This window comes from Nicotiana tomentosiformis, chromosome 9 (assembly GCF_000390325.3).
Source record: "Nicotiana tomentosiformis chromosome 9, ASM39032v3, whole genome shotgun sequence".
NCBI classification, from domain to species: Eukaryota; Viridiplantae; Streptophyta; class Magnoliopsida; order Solanales; family Solanaceae; genus Nicotiana; species Nicotiana tomentosiformis.
The window spans coordinates 5020409-5037783 of NC_090820.1; the positions used below are offsets into that span (position 1 = coordinate 5020409).

Here is a 17375-nt window from a genome sequence, read left to right on the forward strand (position 1 = left end):
CTGTCTACGCAACTCCTCTTTGCGGGATCGTAAGTCTCCCACCATCTGAGTGCAGCCCTAGAAAACTGAAAGGTAGTGAATGAGACCCCACAAGTCTCTAGAATACCAGCAGTACGGAGTATCCTCTGACACCTATCCAAAAAGTCCTGAGCATCCTCTCTCTCTCTATCTGTGTGCCACTGAAAGGTGGTGGCTGGAGTCTCCTAAACCTCTCCAACCTATGCTGATCATCCTCAGGCATAGCAGGAACCACATAATCCTGAGCAACTACAACCGGCTAGGCTGGTGGTGCCTCCGGTGTCTGAAGTCCCTGAATAACTTGCTCGGGTGTGTGAGCGACGGGAGTCTGATTGCCTCCCCTGGCCTGAGAAGTGGTTGCGGCCGTCGAAATAGAGACCGCCCGAGCAAGGCCAGTACACGCTGTCAGAATCTGACCTATGGCCTCCTGAAGGCCTAGAATCACAATAGGCACAGGTGGTGCCTGAGCTGGTGCATCAACAACTGGAACTTGGTCCTGAACTGGGCCAACCGGTGGATCTGCAAGTACTTCCACACTGTTGTACGGGCTGAACCTCTGCCCCTACCACGGCCTCTACCGCGGCCCTGACTGGTGGTACTGGTGGCTGGCCCTCCTGACCGGTAGTACGAGTCCTCACCATCTATGAAAGAATGAAACAACAGATGTTTAGTTACTAGAATCAACAGATTCGCACGACAAGAATTCAAGAATGTGGAGTTTCCTAAAGGTTCTGCAGCCTCCTGAAGATAAGTACAAACGTCTCCGTACCGATTTGCAAGACTCTACTAAACCCGCTCATGACTCGTGAGACCTATGTAACCTAGGCTCTAATACCAATCTGTCACGACCCAAACTAACCCCTGTCGTGATGGCGCCTATGGTGAAACTAGGCAAGTCGACTCATTTCCAAAACAAACCGATATTTTCACTTCAAAGATAATTTCAGTGTTATTTAACATAAAAATCTTCGTAAAGGAGTTCCAATCAAAATAAAAGTGCGGAAAGAAAAGCCCGACATCAGGGTGTCACTAGTCATGAGCATCTACTATAAACTATCTAACAATATCAAGGCTAACGCAACCTGGAAAATAACTAAATACAACTAGAGGAAGATAAGAGGGAGAAGAGCAGGGGCTGCGATCGCCAAACAGCTACCTTGCTATCTCCAAGAAAATCTGCAACCAGAACACTCAATAATCGTTACTGTGTCCAACTACACATGAATCTGCACACAAGGTGCAGGGAGTAACGTGAGTACGCCAACTCAGTAAGTAACAACAATAAATAAAGACTGAGCAGTAGTGACGAGCAATAAAGCATATAACATTCATATCATAAAATCTCAGTAAAGTACCACATGCTTTAAAAATCAGTATTTGAATCAAATCATCTCGTTTAAACCCGGTTCCAGTAAAAATCATTTAAAGATATTTTTCCAACAATTTTTCAAACAAAGGCTCAATGCAAACATGAGCAAAAATGATGAAATCATAAACAGCCCCTCGGGCAAAACATCACTCGTATACAGCCCCTCGGGCAAACCTCACAGTCACTCGTGCCACTCGGGCATACCTCACAATCACTCTTGCCACTCGGGCATACCTCACAGTCACTCATGCCTTCCAGTCACTCAGCACTCGGCACTCGACACTCGCACTCAGTAGGTACCTGCGCTCACTGGGGGTGTGTATAGACTCCGGAGGGGCTCCTTCAGCCCAAGCGCTATAATCTGCACGGACAACTCATGTGCTATAATAAAGTATGCTGCAGGCGGGAAGCCCCGATCCACACTCATCCTCACAAATTAGGCCTTCGGCCTCACCCAGTCATAAATATCTCAAGCCACTCGGGCATTTCAGTAAAACAGGGCATTCGGCCCAAAACATTTATATGCATCAAAATAGAGTCATAAAACTGGGTTATGCGGTAAACAAGTATAAACATGATTGAGTATAGATTTTCAGTCGAAAACAATGAGAGGATAGTAAGAAACAGCCCCTAAGGGACCAAACAGCATTGGCTCAAGGCCCAAACATGGCATTCAGCCCAATTAATAGAAATTCTTTCAAAAACATATAAGTATCATATAGTTTCAACAAAATATGCAACTTTACAGTTGCTATGGGATGGACCAAGTCACAAATCCCCAACGGTGCACGCCCACACGCCCATCACCTAGCATGTGCGTCACTGCAAAATAGTAGAATGATACAAAATCCGGGGATTCATACCCTCAGGACTAGATTTACAATCGTTACTTACCTCAAACCGCGAAATTCTTATTCCACAATGTCCTTTCCTCGTGAATTGGTCTCCAAACGCCTCGAATCTGGTCATAAATAATTCATTTCAGTTAATAAAATTCATTGGAATTAATTCCACAAGATAATAATAATTTTCCATAAGAATCCGAAAATTAGCTCAAAACTCCCCCGTGGGGCCCACGTCTCGGAACTCGATAAAAGTTATAAAATCTGGAAACCCATTCAAACAAGAGTCTAACCTTACCAATTTTAGAAAAATCCGACCCCAACTCGACCCTCAAATCTTCAATTCAAGCCAAGAGCTTTCCAAATTTTTTCCAACTCAATTTACCAATTAAATGATAAAAACAACCATGGATTCAGGTAATTTAACTAATATTGAGTTAAGAACACTTACCCCGTTGTTTCCTCTGAAAATCACCCAAAATCGCCTCACTTTCGAGCTCCAAATTGCCAAAAATTGAAAATGGGATGAAGTCCTATTTTTCAGAACTTAAACTCACTGCCCAGATTTTTCTTCTTCGTGAAGGTGGTCAGTGCCTCGCGTTCGCGAAGCACAAAATAGCTCCAGACCAAATTCCTCCCCATCGCGAACGCGGCATCACCCTCTCGTTCGCGAAGCACAAAAATGCCTCTGCCTCAATGCCTTCTACGCGAATGAGTTTGACCCATCGCGAACGCGATGCTTCTTTCCCCTTCACTACGCGAACACGACACACCCTACGCGAATGCGTAGACCAATTGCCTGGGGTCTTCGGCTGCTTCCTCTCTTCTTCGCGAACGCGTAACACCTCTTGCGTTTGCGATGCACACCCAGTCCACCCTTTGCGAACGCGAGCTTCTCTTCGCGAACGCGAAGAGCAAATATTGCCAGCCTCTTAGTTCCTTTTCGCGAATGCGAGGCTCCACTCGCGAACGCGATGAAGGAAACCAGATGATGCATCAGAAAAATTCCAGCAGAGTTCCAATTCCAAAATCCAACCCATTAACCATCTGAAACTCACCCGAGCCCCTCGGGACCTCAACCAAATATACCAACAAGTCCTAAAATATCATACGGACTTAGTTGAACCCTCAAATCACCTCAAACAATCGTAAACCATGAATTACACATCAATTCAAGCCTAATGAACTTTGAAATTTCTAATTTCTACAAACAACTCCGGAACCTATCAAATCACGTCCGATTGACCTCAAATTTTGCACACAAGTCATAAATGACATAACAGAGGTATTCCAATTTTCAGAATCGGATTCCGACTCCGATATCAAAAAGTCAACCCTCCGGTCAAACTTGTCAAAAATTAAACTTTCGGCATTTCAAGCCTAATTCCTCTACGGACTTCCAAATAATATTTCGGACACGCTCCTAAGACCAAAATCACCATACGGAGCTATTAAAATTATCAAAATTTAAATCCGAGGTCGTTTACACATAGGTCCATATCCAGTCCACTTTTCTAACTTAAAATTTACAATTATGAGACTAAGTGTTTCATTTCACTTCGAGTTCCTTCCAGACCCGAACCAACTAATAATATGATATAACATAATATAGCCGAATAATACAAAAAGAAGTAGAAATGGGGAAAACAGGATTACAACTCTCGAAACGACTAGTCGGGTCATTACAATAGATCTTTCCCGAAGCATTTATATTGAGGGATGAATTTTCCATAGACATGTATCTTGTCCGAATCATTGATATTCGGGGATAGATCTTCCCTTGGGTTGGATTGGCCTTATACAGTACTGAGTGACTGACTGTCAGTTGATGGATATATATATATATATATATATATATATATATATATATATATATGGGATGGATCTTCCCTAGGCTGGATTGTCCATATACAATATTGAGTGATTGAGTATTTTTAGATTGTGAGTACAAGAAGTTTTCACTAAGGTGGATCACATACAGTATGTGCATGGGCATGTAGATACAGAGATGTCATATTCCTCAAATTGTTCAGAATTTATCTATTTTACTTGTACTGAGTTTAATTGTTGAAATTAAAAGCATGCCTACATTTCTGTATTGTTATCTCTATATTGGACTGTACCTGCTGAGCTCGTCACTACTTTCATCCCAAATGTTAGTTTTGTTACTTGAGTTGGTTGTACTCATACTACACTTTGCACTTCGTGTACAGATCCATATACATCCGGATACGGCGGTGGTCAGAGTTGAGCATTTATCTGTTGGAGACTATCAAGGTAGCTGCTTGGCGTCCGCAGACCTTGACTCTCTTTCCTTTCAGCTATTGGACTGTTCTATAATTTTAGACAGTGTTCTTATCAGTCAGACCTTGTTATTATTTAGATGCTCATGTACTCAGTGACACCAGGTTTTGGGAATATGTTTTTATGTCAGTAAGCATGAGATTTTCTATGAAATTCAATAATATATTTTCAAACTTAATTGAAATTGCGGTTATTGAGGTTGTCGGCTTGCCTAGTATTGAGATAGGTGTCATCACGACAGCTTATGATTTTTGGGTCGTGACACCCCTCCCCCCATCCCCCAAATAATTGTAGAAATATAACCTTTTTTGGGTGATGTTTTACTTTTGACCCCTGCTTGTCCCATTGGTAGAATTTGAAACTCTAAAGTTAAAATTGTTACACCTGACGTGAGGCAACATTTATTAAACTTAAAGTTATGCCCATGGGGCAAGTGGGGATAAAATTTTAAGACCATCTGCTTTTTAAGGGCTATTTATGTACTTTACCCCACACGATAACATTAGGGGATTATCAAAATTAGTCCATAATGATATGGCAAGCAAGCAGGTTCGGCCGGGCATGATATCCCAAATTAACCTGTCTAAAAGACTTGTAGTAAAAGTTAAGCTAGTTTGGTCTAATTGTCAAAATATTAAATAATAATATTTTTTGTTTGATATGTTAGATAATTATAACAAAGATTTTTTAATTAGTTTTGTTTTGTAATCAAACAAGTTATAAGAAAACAAATAAAGAAACTAAAATTTGGTTAGAGTTGGATGGATTAGGTGTGATGACCCAAAATGTCATCTTTAATTTAAACATTTATTTCCGTGTTCTATGACCTCGAAAAGTACTATTCATCATTCTTCGACTTGCGTGCGCAGTCCGTATAATTTTTCGGAAAGTTTTTATATGAAAAATTGATTAAAATGTGAAATAGAGTTTTAAAACTTAACTGAGTTAATTTCAGTCAACATTTTGAGCAAACAGATTCGGATCAGTATTTTGACAGCTCCGATAGGTCCGTATCATGATTTGGGACTTGAACGTATGCCCGGAATTTAATTTGGAGGTCCCTAGCTCAAATTATGGCCATTTAACGGAAACTAGAAATTTAAAGGCTAAAGATTTCCAAAGTTTAACCGCGGATTTGACTTTATTGATATCAGACTCGGATTGAGATTCTGAAAATTGAAATAGCTCCGTTATGGCATTTATGACTTGTGTGCCAAATTTAAAATCATTGCGGATTCGTTTAATATGATTTGGCACGAGTTCTGCTTAATTATTTCATTTTGAATAATTGCTTAATTAATTAAGATATTTCTGCTTAAGTTTATTCCCCGAGTAAGTCCGGATTGGCACGAGTACTTATGTGTTGTGGTTGAGTTAAAGCATGTTGAAGGAATTTATTTCATTTTGAATAATTGCTTAATTAATTAAGATATTTCTGCTTAAGTTTATTATTGATTATTTGATCATTATTCATGAGATTTTTATTAATTTAATTATTGTTGAATATGGCGAGAAAGAGTGTAAAAGCACGAGGGTGATGCCGTGCCATTTTTATTAATTATACTATCATTATCGTGGTGAGAAAGAGTGTAAAAGCACGAAGGGTGTTGCCGTGTCATTTTTGAGTGTAAAAGCACGAAGGGTGATGCCGTGCCATTTTCAGAGAGTATAAAAGCACGAAGGATGATGCCGTGCCAAAAGAGAGTTAAAGCGCGAAGGGTGATGCCGTGCCAATTATTATTATTTATTTATCAGTTTATGGGAGGAATGAGAGTAAAAGCACGAAGGGTGGTGCCGTGCTATTTTCATATTATCAGTTGCTCATTTTATTGTTGATGAATTAATTGGCTGCTAAGTAATACTTCTCTTTCTGAAATTATTATATCATTCCCCTTCAAATATCCCCTCCCAATTTATAAGTTATTATTTATTGTATTATTATTGCTTCGTATCTGTATATACTTGCACAAGTTGTTTACGTATGTGTTTTGTCATAGCCTCGTCACTACTTCGTCGAGGTTAGGCTCGACACTTACGGAGTACATGGGATCTGTTGTACTCATACTACACTTTGCACTTCTTGTGCGGATTTTAGAGTTGGTCCCAATGGCGTACCATAGACTTGCTCGGATTCAGCTACTCATAGGAGACTTGAGGTATAACTGCACAACGTTCACAGTTCTGAAGTCTCCTTCTATCTTATCTTAGTTGTGTATTATCTTTCATACAGTTTGAATTTTATTCAGACCTTTATTTGTATTATTCTAATAGCTCGTGCAATCGTGACACCAGATTCGGGGATGTATTGTGATAATTCGGTAGTTATGGTCGTCCGCACTTTATTTCATTAATTGACTTCTGTTTAATTTAATTTGCTTAAAAATAGTTAAGATTATTTTAACGTTGGCTTGCCTAGTGAAATATTAGGCGTCATCACGATCCCGAAGGGGGGAATTTCGGATCGTGACATTAGACTATCACTCATTATTTTTAAGAGGGAGGTATATTTTGCCACTCGGTTAAAAAAATTTATAGTTCCAAGCCAATACTCATATATTATACATTAATTATATTTGTTGGCTATTTATGAACCAATGGCTATTTAAGTTATTACTCATTATTTAACTAATCTCGATTCAGCCCATCAAACCCAACTAAACTTTGAAATGGTTAATTTAGCTTAATCCCATTCAACATCCCGTAAGTAAAATTCTCATTTCGAGAGAGAGATCACGAGGATAATACTCAATTTTGGAACATCGCGTAAGTCTTGCCATTCTAATTTGGTTATAATAGAAAATCAAAATATATTACAAAGACAACTTGAAAAAAAGTTTCAGGAACAGACACTAACTAAAGTACGTGAAACTTTTATTGCTCAATTTGATAAATTTTCTATTGCAAATAATATGATTGCGCCGTCTAATATACACCTAGCTTTTTTGTTTTCTAATTATTCTCCAAACATAAATAGTGGATCTGCTTATTTCTCCCTTTTTGATAATTTAGTGTGGTTTGGATGTTTAAAGGTGGCGCCGGAATTTGAAGTTTTGCGGGTTCGAGATTTTTAGTCTCTTTAAGTTATTTTATTTTATATTAATAGTTTGTACATATTTGATAATTTTCATACAATAAATATATTGAATATGGACCAAAGTTACTAAGTTCGACCAGAACCCATTAGCTGTATTGTAGCCCCATCTCTACTTGAATTGTAAATTCGCGGGCAGAACTAAAAGAGAGTTGTAGGATTCATAAAATAGTCTACTCTAAATTTGAAGAAAATAAACAATATGGAAATATATTATCACAATATATTGTACAACAAAACATTACATGACCAACCATCCATAAGAACCGAATGGCTTTATTCATGCTTGTTACAAGCAAGGTCTAAAAGAGCAAGATTATTACATCTTGTCAAGTTATATACACTAACTGCATATATAACTTAAACTCTTTATATATTACACATAATGATCAGTTGTGAGGCTGGGCTTCAGTGACTTTATCAATGGCCTCACCTGCGTAGGAACAACACCTTTTGCAACCATTGTAACCTTTCCTACAGCAACCATAGCGGCATCCTCTACGTTTATAACCACCACCACCACGGCCGCGACCACCACCATAATATCCATCACTGCCAGCGCCATTGTATCCGCCACGTCCGTCAACATATACTCCATTCTCGTTATCCAATTTCATTGCTGCATCTATTATGAAAATTAAAACATAGTATTTCATATGTTTCAATTTATGTGTCGTTCTTTCCTTTTTATTATATTTTAAAATAAATACTCTTTCTATATTTAACCAATAAGTAAGTTTTAAGTTCCAACATTCTCATTTTTACCCTTTATGACTCTCCTTATACAACACATGTTTAATACTATAAGATTCAAATCAGGGGCGAATTTATGCATGAGGTTGGAGGTGGCACGCAACCCGATCACTCGAATAAAATGTTATATATTTATATTAGTAGTTTCCTCAAAATATCCTACATAAACTAAGTGTGGCACACCATGTCACAAAATGACCGTAGGTGCCATGGTTGAAGCCTTGAAATCACATCTTTGTTGTTCATTGTTTGGTACAATCCCATTTTATTATTTATTTAAATTGTATATCTGCTTCCTTTATTTTTTTCCGGATCTTCAAATTTTATTTGGATGTAATTTAATCATCTTTTTTTTTTACCCATCTAATGTTACTTATTCTAGAGTGTTGCAGTAAAGACATAATATTAATCAGTCATCCGTAGATTGAAGAAGCGTATCACATATTCATTCACATATTTATTTATGCATTACAAAATCTTTCAAATTGAACAGAATTAAATGGATCGAACTGAACCGAACCAAATTAATCCAAAACGGATCGAATCGAATAAACGTACACCCTAATTCAATCTCCTTCACCATTGGTTGGTTTGCATTAAAATAGTGACTACAAATCCTAGATCCGCCTCTGATTCAAATGACATTTTTGGTATGTTTTTATACAACTTTAGTTTAAGATCACAAGATTCAAAAGTTAACTTCGTATCCAGTCAAATTAAGACACATAAAATAAAATAGTGAGAGTATATAATAAGAATTATGATCAAGCTAAAGCGTTAGTAAATACAAAAGTGTAACTCATCTACTAGCTCTATGTGGAATTCAAATTAAGCTTTACTAGCTGATAAACACTAATTTGAAAGGTTAAAGAATGTTTAATGTTACAACATGTTAAAAACTTAAAATATACTAATAGCGTACAATTATTTTAAAGTTTCAGCAGATATAATTAGTTAAACCCTATACCAAATAATGAGATAAGAGATTTTTATTTTTTCAGAGTAAAATGAAAGTAAGCTTACAGTTGGAAGTCTCAGCCAACTCCGCAGCTACAACCTCAGAGCTTATCAGGAAAAAAATAGCCAAACAAAGGCCAAGAAACAGAAATGCCTTAGAACCCATGTTTTCTCTTTTGTTCAAAGCTTAGTAATGATACTTTTGAAATTAAGGGATGAAGAAACTTATGTAATCTTGGGTTCTATTTATAGTAAGATTTGAATGCATAAATAGTTAAAGGGAAGGGTATACTAGGACGCGTGAGGGAAAATGTACATTATTGTGTGGACCAAAGGATACGAAGAAACCCGGTCTACAAGTGGCAGTAAAGAGAGTGAACGCGAAGCCGGGCGAAATGCAACAATAGTCACTTTTAAGCAGGTTATTTAAAATATATTCATAATTTACAATGTATTTAAAGATTAATCAATTCACCCAAACTTCAGGATTAGGTATCCTGAATTTGAAAATTTAGGACTTATTAGTGTCCTGAATTTTTGAGCTGTTAATTTAAAATTCATGACTAAGTGTCCTGAATTTCTGAACGGCTAATTTAAAATTCAGGTCAAGATTAATTGTCAAACAAAGAAAATATTTTCACAGTCCAAAGAAATTAAGAACCTGATCTAAGAATGGATTGTCAAATAATCTAGGTCAAGATTAGTTTATTATAATGTTCTACCTTAAGTTGCGCTCCCTGGTAGGACTAATATATATATTACACACTTTTCGTTCCAATTTAAATAATATATTTTTCTTATTAATTCGTTCGAAAAAGAATAATATATTTCTATATTTAAAAGTAATTTAACTTTAAACTTTTTATTTTACTCACTTTATTCTAATGAGAAACTTTTAGAGCTATACAAATGTTGCGTCCACAAAGCTTTTGTCCCTTAAATTTTTTTGACTATTTCTTAAATTTTGTGTCAAATCAACTTATATTATTTTAATTGAAACGGAGAAAATAACTTTTATGGCATAAAAAGTATTTTGTGCCAAGAATAAGTATTTGAGAGAGAACTGGAAGAGTGAAACCACGTGCAAGGGGTTGCTGGCCTACAAATTAAAACATGAGTGAAGAAACAGATAATGCAGTAGAAGATGTCAAACAATTACTTATCTGTTGACTTATCAAAGGCTGTTCATATTTGGCCTTTTCCCAACTTGCATTCACAGACGCCATTTATATCAATTACGTAAATAATATAATTTTAATATATTTATTTCTAATTAAAAATTTATGAGTTTGAACTTAAGAATGAAATCGCCTTTAATAAAAAACGACTTTATCTCTATAGAGGTGTTCCAATCTGATATGAACACCGTGGGAAAAGAAAAAAAAAGATACTCCACGTATAGTGGTGGAATCACGGTCAACCAAAGAGTGTCAAGCGATACTCATTCACTAATAAATTAGATTGTATTGCTAGATAAATTTTTTTATTTTATGTATATTTACTAAAGATTGACTCTATTCCGCTGAGTACGTATTAGTCAGAAATCATGGCTCAAACTGCAAAAGTCTTCTCAACCTTTATTATTATTATTATATTTATTTATTATTCTTTTTTTTTTGTGCTTCTTCTCAACCTTATGTCTACGGGTCCATTATCCATATTAATGGTTAGCCATTTATTAAACCTTGTCCTTAGAACGCATCAATATGACCAAATGGCTTACGTACACCGACCTACAAACCAAACTAAAAAAAAGGATGTATGGTAACTATATCAAAGAATATTAAATTAAAATAACTTAAAAATAAAACGTGAAGGTATCTTCCCTTTTTTGCGGGGGTTAATTTTTACCCGGTATCTAGTACTTAGAGGGCTTGATTAAAATTAAATTTGAGCCGAAATATTATGCATTGAAAATATTTTTTAATAAAGACTACTCTATATTTAGAATTCGAACTAAAACTCTTAATTAAGAATGAAAAAGTAATTACCGATCATACTATCACGACCCTTATTGGTTATAGGTATGTAATAATTCAATCGTAAGATATCTAAACACAAAGGGCATCAGGGGAGACGACAGAACTTGTGGGGTGATAATATCATAATACATTGAATATTGATATATTACTGGAAAATCATGCAATAAAGAATTTTTATGTTTGCTCAACTTGTAGGACTACCTTATCCTAAAATATCTAAAAATAGTGGTGCATATATACTCTTTTGATCTGTTCAATACCCAAGACTTAAATGACGTACCCAATGACTCTTTATATGTTTCAAGTCAAACAAGAGGGACAACTTCTTTTTTCTTCTTTTTTTCCTGATTTTTCACTTAGTGTTCGGTATGTATATTTGGGCTCGATTAAATTTAAATTCATATTGAAATTTCTATTTTGACGGGTAAAGCGCTTCGTTGCTTCCTAACGAAAATGAATTCATATTCTGAACTTGAACTTGAAATCTCTAATTAAAGATGAATAAATATTTGTAACTCAACCACAATCCGTATCGGTACCGATAACTCTCTTCATTTGCTTTATAACTCAAGAAAAGTCTTCTAAAATACGAGCGACAACGAAACAGGAAAAAAGAAAAGAAAAGATAAATAAACACTCATTCAGTTTTCATCGCTTTTGTTTTCCTGAAACGATAAATACAAAAGAAACTTTTTTCTTTTTGTATTTCTATAATAAGAGTCTTAGGGCATGTTTGGTTACCAATATTGGGTAAAATAATCTCGTTATTAAAGAGTATTCTTTCATACATTAATTGGTTGCCACTTAATACAAATATTAAATTACTTAATCATGATAAGTTAATATAATTTAATGTAAATATTTTGCAGACAAATTTTTTATCATGTTATTGCCATGTTACTGAAGAATAAAACATGATTCATAGCACAACTAATATATTAGACTAACACTCATGATGTGTATAAGTATGACAACGATAAAAGCATCTTCTAACTTGGTAGTTTAATTTTGAGTTCCCCTTTTCATTAAAATTATTTATTAGGGTTATAAGAGGATATATACCTAACAAAGTATTGGTGTTTAGGCGTTTAGGCTACAGTTGGGCTCCTGTGTTGAATATCAACAATGTAATATTCAGTTTTAACTTTATTTTTAGTTTGTACTTGTAACCATTTTTGTTTTTTTGATTTGATGATTCGTCATTTTACTTAAACACGTGGACAACAATAGTACAAGTACACGAAAAAAGTCAGGTTTAACTAAGTTATCATATATAAATAGAGAAACATGACATGAATATCCATTCATAAAAGCAAATTTAGAATTTAGAATTTAGAATCACAATAGATTATCAGAATGGCTGTGATTTTTGTTTATTGTAAGAATTAGTTTGTTATCCATGTGGGGAAGTCCCACGTCGGTGACCTAAAGCAATCTTATGGGCATTTTAATTTCGTGTCCATATACATTTGATTAAGAATATACTCAATAATGATAAAGAATATGTGCACATGCATTTACAAATAAATATTATTTTGTTAAATACCTGTGCTTGGTTGGGTCGGGTATTAAATTAATATTTTTGTTTCTATAAAAAAAGTTAAGTTTATTTGAATTTTTAAAATAAAAATAAACATACACTTCTATTAATGAAATAAAGTGACCTTCCGAAAAAAGCTTTACCTGCTCTATAAAAAAAACATGAGAATCCCTACAAATACCGCAGAAGGAGCTAAGTTCTTGCCATGGATGACTGCGAGCCATATGTATACATAGTTGGAGCTATATCATCGAAGATTATTAATGATACTAACTTTTATTTATACTTCCAACAATAAAACTACTACATTATACTTTACTACTCCCTCTGTTTCAATTAGATAAGATAGTTTGACTTGACACGGAGTTTAAGAAAGAAGAAGAAGGTTTTTGAAACTTGTGATCTTAAAAAATTTAAGGGGTAAAAGCTTTGTTGGGCCATGACATTTGTGTGGTTATAAAAATTTTCATTAAGAGTTAAATGGGTAAAATGAAGAGTTTAAAGTTGAATTATTTTCAAATTTAGAAATATGTCCTTTATTTTGTAACAGACCGGAAAGTAACTCACGGAGGAAAAGTAACTCACGGAGGAGTACTACTAAAACTTCGTATTTAATTAATTAGCCACCTTGATATTCTTGATATATGTTCCTAATTTTAGTAATTAGTTGTGAGGCCATCATCCATAACTATTGCCACCATTATATCCTCCTTGTTCCCTCCGCTATAACCTCCACCAAGGAAATCCACCATATCCTCCTCCTGGATAACCTCCAAAACCACCATTGCCGCCGCCAGGGTTTCCTCCATCTCCTCCTCCAAATCTGCCTCTGAATCCTCCAAAGTCCAAGTCTTTTGCATCATTTACATGATCATTTTTCTCCTCGAATACCTTTGCCGCAACAATGATCATACATGAGTTAAAAAACAAAATTGCACTTCATGGTGTCACGACCCAAATCCTAACCTGTCGTGATGGCACCTATCGATGGTACTGGCAAGCCGTCATTTCTCAAATACTTTCAATAGTTAACAGAAAAGTAAATCAAGACATTTGAAATAGGCAGGTTTTCATAATCAGGGGATAAAACCCAAAATACAAGTGCGAAAATAGCTTCCAATGTCGAGGTGTCACTAAGCCATGAGCATCTATACATAATCAGTCTAGAAATGAAACGACTGTAATAGTTTGGATCCAAATACAACGAAAGAAAGGATAAGGAAGGAGAATCAGGGACTGCGAACGCAAGGCAGCTACCTTGATATCTCCAACGGTCAGCTACGTGAAATATCAACACTCACCGCGTCCAAAAACTCCTGGATCTGCACACGAAGTGCAGGGTGTAGCGTGAGTACAACCAACACAGTAAATAACAATAATAAATAAGGAACTGAAAGATAGTGACGAGCTACACAGTTATAATTCATTTTCAGTAGTCTCAACAAGAAAAATAGACATGCTTTCAAATCCAGCAAATTTAGTCAAATTAGTTTATTCGTGCCAAATTCAAGTAAAAACCAGTTAAAGTATCCTTCAGAAGTTTTTTTTAAAAACAAACAGTGAAGTATGGCAACGATGTTGTGATGACCCAAAATATCATCTTTAAATTTAATAAGTAATTCTGTATTCTAAGACCTCGAAAAGTACCATTTATCATTCTTCGACTTGCGTGCGTAGTCCGTATAATTGTTTGGAAAGGTTTTATGTGAAAAATGAATTAAAATGGAAAATAGAGCTTTAAAATTCAAGTGAGTTGACCTTAGTCAATATTTTAAGCAAACGGACCCGGATCGTTATTTTGACAGTTTCAGTAACTCTGTATCGTGATTTGGGACTTGGACGTATGCCTGAAATTTAATTTGGAGGTCCCTAGCTCATGTTATGACCATTTAACTGAACTAGCAATTTAAAGGCTAAATGTTCCAAGTTTGACCACGAGGTTGACTTTTTGATATCGGAGCCGGAATCCGATTCTGGAAATTTGAACAGCTCTGTTATGTCATTTATGACTTGTGTGCCAAATTTGAAGTCATTTCGGATTCATTTAATATGTTTTGGCACGAGATTTGCAAATTGAACGTTTAAAACTCAAAGTTCGAATCGGGGTGTGAATTATAATTTTAGTGTTGTTTGACGTGATTTTAGACCCCGAGTCAGTTCCTATTATGTTATGGGACTTGTTGGTATATTCGAGCGGGGTCCCGAGTACCCCGAGAGTGAAACGGATCGAAATCGGAACAAGTATTGGACTTTAGCAAAATCTAAAATTTTGAGTTCTGGTGTAATCGCACTTGCGAAATTTTGACCGCAAGTGCGAGCTCGTAGAAGCGAGACTTCCATCGCAGATGCGGTCTTCGCAGGTGCGGCCCTTTGCGCAGAAGCGGACATCGCAGGTGCGACATTTTGTCCGCAGGTGCGAAACCTCGCATGGCAGCCCTACTTCGCAAATGCGAGCTTTGTCTCGCAAATGCGAGACTGCAGGTGCGAAAATATACCCCGCAGATGCGAAAATACTGGGCAGAATACATAAAATCGAGTCTTAGCCATTTTTACTCATTTTTGAGTTTTAAGTCTTGGATTTGGGCGATTTCAAGGGGGGTTTTCACGACTTTGAACTGGGTAAGTGTTCTTTATCATATAGTGATTGTATTTCACAAATCCATGTCTATATTTATCATTTATTTCAGATTTAGATGGAAGAAATGAAAATTTTTGTAAAACTTTTCAAAAACAAAAATTAAGATTTGAAGGTCCATTTGATATCGGAATTGAAAAAATTTGGTATGGTTGAACTCATATAGGAACGGGTATTCGGATTTCGTGAGTTTTTTCGGGATTTGAGATGTGGGTCCCACTACCGAATATTTTAATAAATTTTAGATTTTTATCCGAAAAAATTATAAATTCATATGAAATTAATTCATATGATTAGTATTGAATATATTAAATTATTTGTGAATAGATTTGAAGCTTTCGGAGGCAAATTTAAAAGAAAAAGTTGTTGTTGAATAATTGATTGGAATTTGCAAAGCGAGGTAAGTGTCGGGGTTAACCTTGACTTGAGGGAATAGAACCCTTAAATTGTTTATTATGTGAATTGCATGTAAACGACGTATTAGCGAGGTGACGAGTGTCTATACGTTGTCAAATTAATTGTTTGCATGTTTACTTGAAAGTCATAAATTATTTTTAATCATAAATTAATTATTATAATGATTGTTTCTCTCTTATTCTTTGTTAAAATATTAATTTTTAAATTCCTGCATTAATTGTTACATGCTATTTGAATTATGTATTTTAATTGTTATTTGACATTTAGCATATTAAATATTAAACTACCTATTTTCTCCCTGATTTCTATAATAAATTGCTAATTTTCATTGTTTATTTCATAATTAAATTATAATTATTGTATGCTTGTTGTCTTACGATTTTATATTAATTGTTGCGTTTATTGGAGAAATTCTTCTATAAGAATTGATTGGTAAATGAATATGTTAGAGGAGCGGGTTGCACGCCACAACAGAATTGATTATAATGAATATATTGGAGGATCGGATTGCACGCCGCAACAGACTTATTAAAAGTCAATATTGGAGGATCGGGTTGCACGCCGCAACAGACTTATTAAAAGTCAATATTGGAGGATCGGGTTACACACCGCAACAAACTTATTAAAAGTCAATATTGGAGGATCGGGTTGCACGCCGCAACAGACTTGATTAATATGAATATATTGTGAGAGCGGGTTGCACGCTGCAACAGAATTTAGTGTAAATATATGGTAAAGGGCGGGTTGCACGCTGCAACTGAATTGATGGAAATGATAATTGGTTCTGACTGCTGAGTTGGCTTTAATTATTATAAATGAGTTACTTGATTTATTTGTATTATTGTTGTTGTATATAATATTGCGTACAGGTAATGTAAGTGACCCGCCTTAGCCTCGTCACTACTTCGTCGAGGTTAGGCTCAGCATTTACCAGTACATGGGGTTGGTTGTACTGATACTATACTCTGCACTTCTTCTGCAAATTTTGGAGTTGGTCCCAGCGGCGTGCTATAGTTTTGCTCGGATTTCAGCTACTCGGAGGAGACTTGAGGTATAACTGCATAGCGTCCGTAGTTCTGAAGTCCCCGTCTATTTCACTTTAGTTGTGTGTTTATTTCCAGCCATCCTTACTTTATTCAGACCTTTATTTGTATTTATTCTAGAAGCTCGTGCACTTGTGATACCAATTCTGGGATGGTATTTAGACACCGTTGATTGATGGATTATTTCACTATATTTCAAACTTTGCTTCCGCATTTGTTTTCTTGTTATTAATACATTTAAAAATTGTTTTAAAATGGTTAATATTATTCTAACATTGGCTTGCCTAGCAAGTGAAATGTTAGGTGCCATCACGGTCCGAAGGTGGAAATTTCGGGTCGTGACAGTTGGTATCAAAGCATTAGGTTACATAGGTCTCACGAGTCACGAGCTAGCTTAGTAGAGTCTGAAGGATCGGTACGGAGA

The 17375-nt window shown here is 35.7% G+C and overlaps 1 protein-coding gene across 2 annotated transcripts; it reads right to left on the minus strand.

Moving 5' to 3' along the window:
- Nucleotides 1-7807: 7807 nt before the first annotated feature.
- On the minus strand, nt 7808-9561 carry LOC104116862 (glycine-rich protein). Of its 2 annotated transcripts, none has more exons than XM_009627809.3 (2): nt 9401-9561; nt 7808-8249 (listed from the first exon to the last, which is right to left on the minus strand). In XM_009627809.3, the coding sequence occupies exons 1-2, from the start codon at nt 9498-9500 to the stop codon at nt 8014-8016; spliced, it is 336 nt and encodes a 111-aa protein (XP_009626104.1). In that variant the 5' UTR covers nt 9501-9561; the 3' UTR covers nt 7808-8013. The 2 variants fall into 2 exon arrangements, with proteins under 2 accessions (XP_009626104.1, XP_009626105.1); XM_009627810.4 differs by having other exon boundaries at nt 7808-8243; nt 9401-9560.
- Nucleotides 9562-17375: the final 7814 nt, after the last annotated feature.